The 14,360-nt window shown below is 44.4% G+C and overlaps 1 protein-coding gene across 1 annotated transcript in view; it reads left to right on the forward strand.

Moving 5' to 3' along the window:
* galnt2 (UDP-N-acetyl-alpha-D-galactosamine:polypeptide N-acetylgalactosaminyltransferase 2) overlaps positions 1–14,360 on the forward strand; it is a 109,604-nt gene that overhangs the window by 77,216 nt on the left and 18,028 nt on the right. Inside the window, exons 10-12 of the mRNA XM_059982216.1 lie at positions 4,378–4,481; positions 7,408–7,534; positions 9,277–9,369. Of these exons, the coding sequence (XP_059838199.1) occupies positions 4,378–4,481; positions 7,408–7,534; positions 9,277–9,369 (324 nt within the window). The remainder of the gene's footprint in view (positions 1–4,377; positions 4,482–7,407; positions 7,535–9,276; positions 9,370–14,360) is intronic.

A 14,360-nucleotide genomic window follows, 5' to 3' on the forward strand; every position in this document is an offset into this window, starting at 1 on the left:
CGTTCCAGGGGTTCCTGACTGACTAGGGACAGCCACTGTAAGATTACCACATCCATGGAAACAGACTCATCAGTGTCTCACCTTGCTGCTTCCATCTGGGGGGGTCATTGTATTTACCTTGGGACCACTCCACTAATCTTCTGTAGAGACCTCCGGTTATTCAGCATCTCCGCTCTGTGCATCCAAAAGCCAGAGTTCTGCTGGTGGCTACACATTTCAGCTTGACTTCCCATTCTGACATATTTGTCCATGGCCTCCTCTACAGCCATGTTAAGACCAAAATCAGGTTGGAGGAGGAACATCTCATGTTATGTCTGGCTAAGCCTCCACCTGATGGGTTAAACATTGATTTCTTTAACTTAAGGTAATTTTTACCTCTCCCCTTTTTCTTTTATTCCCATTCCTCATTCTAGTTACCCTTTACCCCTTCTCATCTGCCCATTATCTCCTCCTTGTTCCCTTCCCTTTCTTCCATGGTCCACTGCCTTCTCTTATTAGGTTCCTCCTCCCTTCAGCCCTTTACCTCTTCCACCTATCACCTCCCAGCTTCTTACCCTTCCCCATCCACCCTTCTCACCTGTTCTCACTATCACCTCCCAGCTTCTTACCCTTCCCCACCCACCCTTCTCACCTGTTCTCACTATCACCTCCCAGCTTCTTACCCTTCCCCACCCACCCTTCTCACCTGTTCTCACTATCACCTCCCAGCTTCTTACCCTTCCCCACCCACCCTTCTCACCTGTTCTCACTATCACCTCCCAGCTTCTTACCCTTCCCCACCCACCCTTCTCACCTGTTCTCACTATCACCTCCCAGCTTCTTACCCTTCCCCACCCACCCTTCTCACCTGTTCCTACTATCACCTCCCAGCTTCTTACCCTTCCCCACCCACCCTTCTCACCTGTTCTCACTATCACCTCCCAGCTTCTTACCCTTCCCCACCCACCCTTCTCACCTGTTCTCACTATCACCTCCCAGCTTCTTACCCTTCCCCACCCACCCACCTGTTCTCACTATCACCTCCCAGCTTCTTACTTCATCCCCTACCCCACCCTTCTCACCTGTTCTCACTATCACCTCCCAGCTTCATACCCTTCCCCACCCACCCTTCTCACCTGTTCTCACTATCACCTCCCAGCTTCATACCCTTCCCCACCCACCCTTCTCACCTGTTCCCACTATCACCTCCCAGCTTCATACCCTTCCCCACCCACCCTTCTCACCTGTTCTCACTATCACCTCCCAGCTTCTTACCCTTCCCCACCCACCCTTCTCACCTGTTCTCACTACCAGCTTCATACCCTTCCCCACCCACCCTTCTCACCTGTTCTCACTATCACCTCCCAGCTTCATACCCTTCCCCACCCACCCTTCTCACCTGTTCTCACTATCACCTCCCAGCTTCTTACCCTTCCCCACCCACCCACCTCACCTGTTCTCACTATCGCCTCCCAGCTTCTTACCCTTCCCCACCCACCCTTCTCACCTGTTCCCACTATCACCTCCCAGCTTCATACCCTTCCCCACCCACCCTTCTCACCTGTTCTCACTATCACCTCCCAGCTTCTTACCCTTCCCCACCCACCCTTCTCACCTGTTCTCACTATCACCTCCCAGCTTCTTACCCTTCCCCACCCTTCTCACCTGTTCTCACTATCGCCTCCCAGCTTCTTACCCTTCCCCACCCACCTCACCTGTTCTCACTATCGCCTCCCAGCTTCATACCCTTCCCCACCCACCCTTCTCACCTGTTCTCACTATCACCTCCCAGCTTCTTATCCTTCCCCACCCACCCTTCTCACCTGTTCTCACTATCACCTCCCAGCTTCTTACCCTTCCCCACCCACCCTTCTCACCTGTTCTCACTATCACCTCCCAGCTTCTTACCCTTCCCCACCCTTCTCACCTGTTCTCACTATCGCCTCCCAGCTTCTTACCCTTCCCCACCCACCTCACCTGTTCTCACTATCGCCTCCCAGCTTCATACCCTTCCCCACCCACCCTTCTCACCTGTTCTCACTATCACCTCCCAGCTTCTTACCCTTCCCCACCCACCCTTCTCACCTGTTCTCACTATCACCTCCCAGCTTCTTACCCTTCCCCACCCTTCTCACCTGTTCTCACTATCGCCTCCCAGCTTCTTACCCTTCCCCACCCACCTCACCTGTTCTCACTATCGCCTCCCAGCTTCATACCCTTCCCCACCCACCCTTCTCACCTGTTCTCACTATCACCTCCCAGCTTCTTATCCTTCCCCACCCACCCTTCTCACCTGTTCTCACTACCAGCTTCATACCCTTCCCCACCCACCCTTCTCACCTGTTCTCACTATCACCTCCCAGCTTCATACCCTTCCCCACCCACCCTTCTCACCTGTTCTCACTATCACCTTGCAGCTTATAATTCTTCCCCTCCCCCACCTTCTTATTCAGGCTTCTTCCCCCTTCCTTTCCAATCCTGATTAAGGGTCTTGTCCTGAAACAACAACTGTTTATTTCCTTATATAGAAGCTGCCTGACTTGCTGAGTTCCTCCAGCATTTAGTGTGTGTTACTATTGGGTTCCCAGAGAATACATTAGAGGACAGAAATGACAGTGATAATGTTGTCCAGCAAATCATCCGTATCCAGTACTGAATCAGAGTTAAATTACTATTCTATCCACTGTAACCTGAGATGAATTCTCCACTTTGACCCTGTCAAGTTCAAAGTAAGTTTATTGTCAAAGTACATGTATATCATTATATACGATGTTCAGATTCATTTTCTTCTGGGCAATCACAGTAAATACAAGAAACACAACAAAATCAATGAAAGACCACACCCAACAGGACAAACAACAACCAATGTGCAAAACAATCAAAAAACTGTAAATACAAAAAGGAACAGAAGAAATGATAATAAATGAGGAATAAATATGAAGAACATGAGATGAAGAGTACTTGAAAGTGAGTCCATAGGTTGTGGTAACAGTTCAGTGATGGGGCGAGTGAGGTTATTCCCTCTTCCTGATGGTTGAGGGGGAATAACTGTTTCTGAACTTGGTGGTGCAGGTCCTGAGGCTCCTGTGTCACCTTCCTGATGACAGCAGTGAGAGGAGAGTATGGCCTGGATGGAGGAGGTTCTTGATGTTGGATGATGCTTTCTTACGACTGTGCTCTGTATAGAAGTGCTCGGTGGTGGGGAGGGCTTTACCTGTGACGAACTGACCCATATCCACTATGTTTGTAGCCTTTTCCATACAAGGGGACTGGTATTTCCATACCAGGCTATGATGCAACCAGTTAACACACTCCACCACACATCTAAAGAAGTTTGTCAAAGGTTAAGATGACTAGCTGCCATGCTTTCTTCATAATTGCACTTGCATACTGAACCCAGGGTAGATCTCTGAAATGACAACACTGAGGAATTTAAAAGATGCTGACTCTCTCCTCCTTTGATTCCCCTGAAGAGGACTGGCTCATGCATGTCCAGTTTCCTCCTCCTCAAGTCAATAATCAACTCCTTGGTCCTGCTGACATTGAGTGAGAGGTTGTTGTGGCACCACTCAGCCAAATTTTCAATCTCCCCTCCTCTATATGCTAATTCAGCCAATGACAGACATGTTGTCATCTGGGTTGTGCTTAGCCTGGCTGTCATAAGTATAAAGCAAGTAGAGCTGGGGACTAAGCACACACCCTTGAGGGGGATTGTGGAGGAGATGTTGCTGCCGATCTGAACTGGCTGGAGTCTGCAAGTGGGGAAATTGCACAAGGAGGCATTGAGGACTAGGGCTCAAAGCTCATTGATTAGTTTTGAGGGGATGATAGTACTGAATGCCAAACTGTAGTTAATGAAGAGCATCTTGATGTATGCATCTTCACTGTCCAGATGTTCCAGAATTGAGTGAAGAGCCAATGAAATGGCACCTGCTGTTGACCTGTTGTGACGGTAGACAAATTGGAGTGGATCCAAGTCACTTCTCAGACAAGAGTTGACATGTTTCATCGCCAACCTCTCAAAGCACTTCATCACTGTGGATGTCCTGTAAGTGCTACTGTATAGCATATGCCACCATATACTACCCTGAGATTCATTTCCTTGCAAGCATTCACAGAACAAAAAATAAAATGGAATCAATGTAAGGTTACACACAAAGACAGTCAAACAATCAGTGTGCAACAGAAGGCAAATTGTGCAAATTTAAAAATAAATAAATGATAAATAATGTTGAGAACATGAATTGTGGAGTCCTTGAAATTGAACCCATAGGTTGTGGAGCTTTGGTGCATTCCTGTGGCTTTCTTTTTCCTTTATGAATACTTATCCAGTTCCTCTTTTGAAATTATGAAGATATTATGCTATACACATAAATATATCATGCATTGTATTCTTAGAACGCCCATGATAGCTGGAGGCCTCTTTGTGATGGATAAGAGTTACTTTGAAGAACTTGGAAAATACGACATGATGATGGATGTCTGGGGTGGTGAGAACTTGGGTAAGTGCCTGTAATATTTGTGCAGCACATTAAATATTCAGAGTGAAGCACAGTGTGAGGCAGATTAATGCTCTTTAACCTAAAAGACTTTAAAAAGTGTAGTAAAAGTGTTTTCTAGATGTGTGTTGATAATATTTACCTCTGATTTGTTTTCCCAAGTATGTTTTTGCAGTGTAGAGCTTATTAACATCTGTATGGGTGTCGGAGAGAGTCTAAGGCCAGAGGACACAATCTTACAATAGAAGGATGTCCCTCTAGCATAGCAATGAGGATGAATTTCTTTAGACAGATGGTGGTGTATCTGTGGAATTCATTGCCACTTACGGCTGTTGTATCTGCACTAATCATGAGACTTTTTTCATCAGTGGCTCTGCAGAAGTCATTGAACATTACAGCACAGGTACAGGCCCTTTGGCCCAACAAGTCCATGCTAACTATGGTGCCCACCCAGCTACTGTCAATTTCCTACACTCACTCCATATCCCCCAAAGCATCAACCTTCCATGAACATATCCTAGTGCTTCACATAATCAGGTTTACTATCACTGACAAAATGTCATGAAACTTCTTGCTTTATGGCAGCAATGCAGTGCAATACATAAAAAATTGCTGTAAGCTACAATGAGAAATATGTAATAAAAATACACAAAATGCTGGAGCAACTCAGCAGGTCAGGCGGCATCTATGGAAATTTTGACTGCTTATTCCACTCCACAGATGCTGCCAGGCTCGCTGAGTTCCTCCAGCATTGTGTGTTTCCAGCATCTCTTGCGCTATAATTAATAAGAAGTAGTGCAAAACGAGAGCAAAGTGGTGATGTAGTGTTCACAGACTCAGAAATGATACTACTTCTTAAAGGAATGAGCACAATAGATTTTGCAGATACAGAATTAAAATCGTTCTGCGTTCCCCTCACTCCTCCTTCCTGGGTTTCCTGTTCTCCACCTTTGGTTTTGCCCCCACCCCCCCATATCCTCATGTACTGTTGTTTCTTGGAACTTCTGCTACTGCAGATTCCCAAATTTGAAGGATTTATTTAAATGATTACTATCAGTTATAGAGTCATAAAGTTACAGAGCACGACAGCACCAAATCAGGCCACTTGGCCCTTGTAGTCCATGCTGAACTGAACTGCTTAGTACCATTGACTCACTCCTGGACCAGAGCCCTCCATACCCCTTTCATCCACGTACCTTCTCCTAAGTATTGAAATCATATCCACATCTGTCACTTCTGCTGGCAGCTCATTCCACTCTTTGTGTGAAGAAGTTCCCTCTCAGGTTCCTCTTAAATGTTTCACCTTCAACCTTTAACCAACGACCTCCAGTTCTAGTCTCATTTAACCTCAATGGAAAAAGCCTGCTTCTATTTATCCTATCTATCCTCCTCATATTTTTGTATACCTTTGTTAAATCTTCCCTCATTCTCCTACGCTCCAGGGACTACAGTCTATTCAATCTTTTACTATAACTCGGGTCTTTTTCTTTTGCCCTTCTGTCCTGTTTTTAAGATTCTTGCGATATCTTCCATTTCTTAAACATGAAGTTATTTCTACCATGGCTGACTGAGCTCTCATCAAGCCCCTCTGCTTCCTGCATCCCTCCTTTCTCCCTCTCCTCTCCCAGCAGCAGCAGAGTTGTCCCTACTCTCAACATTCCACCCAATCAGCAAACACATTCAGCAGATCACCCTCCGTAATTTCTACCTCCTTCAATAAGATTCCAGTATCAGATGCACCATTCCTTCCCCTCCTCATTCAGCATTCTTAATGGATCAGCTCTTCTTGGATTTCCCAGGGTGGAAATAGCTAATATGAAAGGGCGTAATTTTAAGGTGTTTGGAGAAAAGTATAGGGGGTTTAGTTAAAAAGCTCAGAAAAGGGCCTTCCAATACATCTCATCTAAGGGTTCCTTTTTATGCCATAGACACATTACTAACTGAGTGGTCCATGGACCCGAGGTTGGGAACCCCTTATCTAGTCCTGCCTAGTCCCATTGACTATCCATGGAACATGACCCTCCATACCCCTCACATCCATACACTTATCCAAACTTATCTTAAATATTGTTATTCTATTGGCATCTCGTTCTGCAGTTTTGGCACCTTTGACTGAAGAAGTTCCCTCTCAGGTTCCCCTTAAATATTTCAACTTTTACCCTTAACCTCAGAGGGAAGTTTTTTGCACAAAGAGTGCTGGATATGTGGAACAGGATGCCAGGGTGATGGTAGAGGCAGATACATTAGGATCATTTAAGAAATTTAGCTAGTAATATGGGTGAAAGAAAAATGCAGGGCTATGTAGGTGGGAAGTGTTAGATTGATCTTGGGATAGGTTACGGGGTCGACATAACTGAAGAGCCTGTACTGTGCTGTACAATTCTATGTTCTATCTCCTCTTTCTTCTCCAACAACCGCTCGCTGTCTCACGGTACACTCCCAGGTAGGAGATATAACATGTTCCATTTGATCTTGTCCCTTCCCACCATCCAATGATACAAGTAGTCCTCCCACATGAAGCAGCAATCCACTTGAACTTCCTTTATTACAGCATATTGCACCCGGTTCTCATAAGGTGGTCTCCTCTACCTAAAATGTAGATTGGAGACAGCTTTGCTGAGCATCTTAATTTAACACAGACACCGAGCAGTATTTTATAACTTGGTCCATTGTTAGATCTCAGTGTTGAGTCGAGGGTCACAAGACCTCTCAAAAAGGTTATTTCCAGCATACTTTTTGGCTTTGCAAACAAAAATAGAAGCACACATACAGCAGGTTTGTTATATTTTAATGCAGTTATGCAGCTATTCCATTGATCATGAGTTCTCAGCTAGAGTAGAGTTTGGGGTGATGTGGTGTGAAGTTTAGCAATGGGAAAATTGCAACTTAATTCAGTGTATGGGTTCTGTACACTCATTTTCTCTTGTAGAGATTTCTTTTCGGGTATGGCAGTGCGGAGGAACACTTGAAATCATTCCCTGCAGTCGGGTTGGCCATGTATTCCGCAAGCAACATCCCTATACTTTTCCAGGAGGCAGCGGCACTGTTTTTGCAAGGTAACTTAACAAGGTGTACAGGTCACAGCTTCGATCCTTATTACTGCCCCTTTTCGTGCGTTCATCCAGTATGTCACCCCTCAGAGATCACATCATTTTTCTAAATCCTGATGTTATCATCTCTCTGATTATTGATGCGGTGTCATTGACTGCCTCATCCCTTTACTCCCCTCGTCTCTTCACCCCCCCCCCCCTCATCTCTTCACCCTTCTGCCTCTCTCTGCTCCCACAAAACTTACCTCCCTGATTAATTGTTTGGTCACCTAACTTGATACCTTGTCCTAGCTACCTTAAGTCTGGCGTCTGGTTATCAATCAGAACTCTTATCTGAATCTCATAATTTCATTCCCTCTGAAATTAAAGTTAATTTGTTTTCTCAGGAGAAGGTATCCCAGCTTCTGCAACTTTTCCAAAGGTTGCAGAGGATATTCATGAGGATGTTGCCAGTACTGTAGACATTGAACAAGCTGGGACCTTATTCATTGGAATATAGTAGAATGCAGAGTGGTGTACACTGCACAGGTATACAGAATCATGAGGGACACAGAGAGGGTGAATAAACACAATCTTTACCCAGGGTCGGGGAATCAAGAACTAGAGGACGTACACTCAGTGGCCACTTTATTAGATGCACCTGTATGCCTGCTGATTACAAAGCAACTCAGTGCATAAAAGCAGGCAGGCATGGTCAAGAGATTCAGTTGTTCATATCAAACATAAGTGTGAACTAAGTGAGTTTGACTGTGGAATAATTGTTGGTGCTAGACAGGGTAGTTCGAGTATCTCAAAAACTCCTGGGAATTTCATGCACAACGTTCTACAGAGATTACAGGGGGCAGTGCAAAAAAAAAAAAATCCTGTAAGCAGCAGTACTGTGGGCAAAAATGCCTTGTTAATGAGAGAGGTCTGAAGAAAATGGCTAGACTGGCTCAAGCTGATAATATCATGGCTGATATGGCCATGGACTCATCTCCACCTACCTCCCTTTTCTCTATAACCCTTAATACCCCTACTATGCAAAAATCTATCCAACCTTGTCTAAAGTATGAGGTGTACCTAATAAAGTGAATACTGAGTGTAGGGTTAGGGTGAGAGGGGAGAGATTGAATAGAACTGGAGGGGCAAATTTTTCATCCAGAACTTAGTCCTTGTGTGGAATGAACTGCCAGAGGAAAAGGTTAAGGCAAATACATAAGCTACACTTAAAATACACTTACATTATACAGGTATATGGATTTAGATTAATTTGGGGTAACATGGGCCAGACCATCAGAAGATCAGGGTTGTATTCCCAACGCTGTCTGTAAGGACTTCGTACTTTGTCCCCGTGACTCTGTTGGTGTCTCCTGGGTGCTCCAGTTTCCTCCCAGACAAATGGTTAAGGTCAGTTGTAGGATGGCTGTGTTGGCACCAGAAACATGGCAATATCTGTGGGCTGACCCCAGCACACCCTCGGACTATGTTGGTCACTGATACAATGATGCATTTCACTTGTGTACATGTGACAAATAAAGCTAATCTTTAATCCTTGTTCTGCCCCTAACATTCCTGAGCTGACGTTTGTGAAGTGCTTACTGAGTTCTCTACATTCCATCACTGTGATAAAGTATCTTTAAGTGTAATATCATAATGTAACATTCCGGTTGTGTGAGCATCCCTAGTGAGAAATCTTAAATGTCTGAAATTGCTATCTATTGAAGAATAAGTATTTTAGAAGGAGTGTGGTCTGTTTTCTCTCAAAGAAATACACGCAGGGCAGCTGAGGTCTGGATGGATGAATTCAAGAATTTCTATTATGCGGCAGTGCCTTCAGCTCGCAACGTACCGTTTGGCAAGTGAGTATAACTCATTGTAAAGGGAATTGTTTAGCCTTTTTCTCCCATTATTCTAAGCTTAATGTTTAACTTTGCCCATAATTCAATTTGTGGCTGGTGAATGGGTTGTGTTTGTGTTAACTATGTGCAGACACTCCTATGTCTGGTGTAAGTTTGTTTATACAGTCAGTCTGTGTTTATAAGTTATCTTATGTATTTGTATTTATATTTATTGTGTTTTTTTAATTATTGTGTTTGTTGTCTTATTGTGTTTTTCATTTGTGTTGCATCATTCCGGAAGCACAGTTATTTGTTCTTCTTTACACTTGTGTAAAGGAAATGACATTGAACAATCTTGAGCTTGAATTTGACTAGAAGTTCACTGCATTCTTGACCTTCGACTCTGATGTTTTTGCCTTGATTTTACAGCACTGATTTACGAAAGGTGTGGCTCAGTGAATCAAAGCAAATGTTTTATTGATTATATGATAACTGAACCCCAAGCTGCCACAATTCAGTAAATGGGGTGGGGGGGGTGGATGGAACAAATACAGGTAGTCCCTGAGTTACGAGTGTACATCTTACGGACAACTCGTACTTACAAACCGAGGAAGGAGAACGCTGTCCGCCATTTTAAGTAGGATCGCAATGCCGTCTGCCATTTTAAGTCGTTGCCGTTGACACTGTGTTGACTGTTTAACATTGTATTTAGCTTAAATTTTTCTTAGTAAGATTCACCCTGACCCCGCCTGCCCCCCCCCCCTTCCATTCAGCTGGTGGCGCAGTGAGATCAGCGCCGGGCTGGAGAACAGAGTTTCCTGAGTTCCCGTTCTGGGTTTATGTCGATCCAGTGACTCCGTACCATCTGTGCTGGGTTGATGTCGAGCTCACAACTCGACCTCGTTAAAAAAAAACACAGCCACCTCCAGTTTAAATTCCCACGTGGAATATTGTGGATGATCAAATACCCAAACCCAGCACAGCCCCCACTTGTCCCATTTAGCCTGTCTCAATGCGGTGGTCCTTAGGACCCAGTGGACCTTGGAAGCCGGCAAAGCTCAGGAGCCATCGCCCGCAGTGTTTCTGTTCCATTGATGGGAAGTGATCACGATTGAAAATAAAGTGGAAATAATAAAGCGTTTGGAAAGAGGTGAAACGCCATCGGTCACTGGAAAAGCGTTAGGCTAGTTGGTCAATGATTGGAACAATTTTAAAGGATAACGGATAAAGTGAGAATAATGGAGCATTTGAAAGGCGGTGCCCCGATGAAAGCTACGATTATCAATAAGCAACGCAGTGATTTAATTATTGGAATACATATGTTTCTTAAGTGTTTTATATGCATAGAAAGGTAAAATATATACTATATACTAAGACAAACGTTTGACTAACTGACACTAAATAAGACCAGATGTACTTGTTCTGACTTCTGTACAAATCCGACTTAAAGACGGACTCAGGAATGGAACTCATTCGTAACCCAGGGACTGCCTGTACACTATCAGTGTTTAAATCCACAGAATACGGAAGTGACTACATGCACTGTTATTTGGGCGGCACGGTAGCGTAGAAGTTCGTATAATGCTTTACATTGCCAGCAATCCAGGTTCAGTTCACACTGCTTTCTGTAAGGAGTTTGTACGTTCTCCCCGAGACCACCTTTTTCTCTGGTTTCCTCCTACATTTCAAAAAGGCATGCGTGTTAGTGTTAGCAAGTTGTTGGGATGTAATGTGGTGCTGGAAGTATGATGACAAGTTCGGACTGTCCCTCGCACATCATTCACACAAATGATGCATTTCACTGTATGTTTCAATAAATGTGTCATAAATAAAGCTAATCTTTTATCTTTAATCTTTGTAATCATTCACCAAGGGGTTGGCTGGCCCTCCCTGTACTTGGTGTGTTTGCCCCTAGCGTTGTGCAGAAAGGGGTGGTCAATGATGTATTATGCACATCTAAAGCTTTCTTCCACAGAACCAATTGCACAGAGAAGCTTGGGCTCTGTTTCTGTGCTGTAGTGCTCTGTGATTTTTTTGTGTGCGTGAACTGCAGAAACCGCTTGTGCAATAGCAATGTGTGTAACAACAAATACAAATCCTGCCAAAATGCAACGTAACTGGCAGATGTACCCGCCTCTACTTGAACAGGTCCAAGACTATTAAGGCCAGTATTTCGAAGCAGTGACTAGAAAGTGCTGTTTATGTTTCCCAGAGACACCTCTTCATTTCTGATGCCAGCTACTCACATTGCCTGACCAGATCCCTGCTCCCCCTAGTGGTCTAATTCAAGCCTGGAGTCCGGATTGTTTTTCTCTCAGGAAGGTTCTAAGCTTCGTGTCCATCCCTGACCTTTTCTCATTACAACTCTTCTCGTTCTGCTCTCTGCAATCTATCTGATCAACACTGATGGAATGTGAAGAGTAACAAATGTTTCTTGAGTATAAGACGGCTAATCTTAAGACCATAAGATATAGGAGCAGAATTAGGCCAACTGGCCCATCAAGTCTGCTTCACCATTTAATCATGGCTGAACAACCTACCAGCCATACTTACTTTCATCGCTTTTGACTCCATTCACCGAGATAAAATGCTGAAGATCCTGAAAGCTTACAGAGTGCCAGACTGTCTACTGGGAGCAATAGAGTCCAGCTGTACCAAGACCATGGCAAAAGTTGTATCACCAGATGGAGAAACAGCAGTGTTTGTGTTGCAAGGAGACACTCTGGCACCCTACATCTTTATAATTGTCCTTGATTACACTCTATGTCAAGTTACCAAAGATCATGACAAGCTTGGTTTTACCATAAAACCAGGACAAATCAAAAGGGTCCGATGAGTTACATTCACAGATCTGGATTCTGCAGATGACATAGTCCTGCTCTCTTGACCAGATGGAGGAAGCACAGCAGCTACTGACAGAAGTGGTAATTGAGTGCAGTAAATTTGGACTTCACCTAAAAGCTAAAAAGACAGAGTACTGTGACAAAGGTACTCTCAAGATTGTAAAGAATGATACCATTAAGCAAGTCTTAGACTTCAAGTACCTCGGGTCAAGAATGATGAGTTCGGAGAAGGACATAAAGATACGGAAGGTGCTGGTGTAGAGGGCTATGAACGACATGAAGAAAATCTGGAGGTTGAACCTGACCGGGGGCTCAAAAAGAGGATCTTCATAGCAGTCAAAAGACAATAGGTGCAGGAGGAGGCCATTCAGCCCTTTGAGCCAGCACCACCATTCAATGTGATCATGGCTGATCATCCACAGTCAGTACTCCGTTCTTGCCTTTTCCCCCATCCCTTGACTCTGCTATCTTTAAGAGCTCTATCTAACTCTTCTTTAAAGCATCCAGATAATTGGCCTCCACTGCCTTCTGAGGCAGAGCATTCCAAAAATCCACAACTCTCTGGGTGAAAAATTTTTCCTGAACTCCGTTCTAAATGGTTTACCCCTTATTCTTAAACTGTGGCCTCTGGTTCTGGACTCCCCCAACATTGGGAACATGTTTCCTGCCTCTAGCGTGTCCAATCCCTTAATAATCTTATATGTTTCAATCAGATCCCCTCATCCTTCTAAATTCCAGTGTATACAAACCCAGTCGCTCCAATCTTTCAACATATGACAGTCCCGCCATTCCAGGGAATAACCTCATTGAGTCCATTCTCACGTATGGATACGAGATGTGAACACTCACCAAGACCATGTGAAAGTCACTATTGCTATACACAAATGCTCCAGATGGCTCTTGACGTAAATTGGCAATAGCACATGACGAACATCGAGCTCTATGACAACCTACTGATGCTCACTACTAAAATTGAGGCGAGAAGACTGCAACTAGCAGGGTACTGTCTTTGCCACCCTGAGCTACCTGCCAGCCTAGTCATCCCATTGGAGCCCAAGCATGGGAGGATGAACCCTGAGCGCCCTCCCAAGACAATGGTCAACACACTCCTAGAAGATAACGGCGCAGCTAATGTAGATGAACTGAACACACTGATGAGGGAGAGAGAGGAGTGGAGAGTCCGTCATTGTGCCCAATGCCAGCCCCCTAGGCCTGAGTCGACATAGTATAGTATATGATCCTTTCTTCCCCCTCCTCAACCCCAGTTCCTGGTGTTCTCCCCATAACCTTTGATGCCATGTCCAATCAAGAACCTTTCAATTTCTGCCTTAAATACACCCAACGACCTAGCCACCACAGCTGCATGTGGCAACAAATTCCATAAATTCACCACCCTTTGGCTAAAGTAATTTCTCTGCATCTCTGTTTTGAAAGTTACCCCTCTATCCTGAGCCTGTGCCCTCTTGTCCTAGACTCTCCCACCATGGGAAACATCCTTTCCACATCCACTCTGTCTAGGCCTTTCAACATTCAAAAGGTTTCAATGAGATCCCCCCTCATCCTTCTGAATTCCAGTGAGTACAGACCCAGAGCCATCAAATGTTCCTCATATGATAACCCTTTCATTCCTGGAATCATCCTTGTGAACCTATCTTCTAGGCATAATGCCTGCTGCTTGTCTGTATTGGTATTTGCCAGTGGGAATCACACCCAAAGTTTACAGGCTTGCAATAAATGCTGTTAAGCAGTTATGCTATGTTCAGTTGCACAATAAATGTGCAGTTCTAGTCACCTACATATTGGAAAAATATTAATAAGTTTGAAAGAGTGCAGAGAAAATTTGCAAGGATGTTGCCAGAACTTGAGAATCTGAGTTGTAGGGAAAGGTCGAATAGGTCAGGACTTTTTTCATTGGAGCATTAGATAATGAGAGGAGATTTGATAGATGGTATACAGTATTATGAGGGATACAGATAGGATAGATGCAAGCAGGCTAAATGCAAACTAGAACTAGAGGTCATAGGTTTAGGGTGAAAGGTAAGATATTGAAGGGGAACCTGAGTGGGGGGGATTTCTTCACTCAGGATGGTGCGAGTGTAGAACGAGCTACTGGTGGAAGTGATGGATATGGGTTAAATGGCAACATTCAGAAGAAATTTGGATAAGTAC

This window comes from Hypanus sabinus, chromosome 10, assembly GCF_030144855.1.
Source record: "Hypanus sabinus isolate sHypSab1 chromosome 10, sHypSab1.hap1, whole genome shotgun sequence".
In the NCBI taxonomy this organism is placed as follows: Eukaryota; Metazoa; Chordata; class Chondrichthyes; order Myliobatiformes; family Dasyatidae; genus Hypanus; species Hypanus sabinus.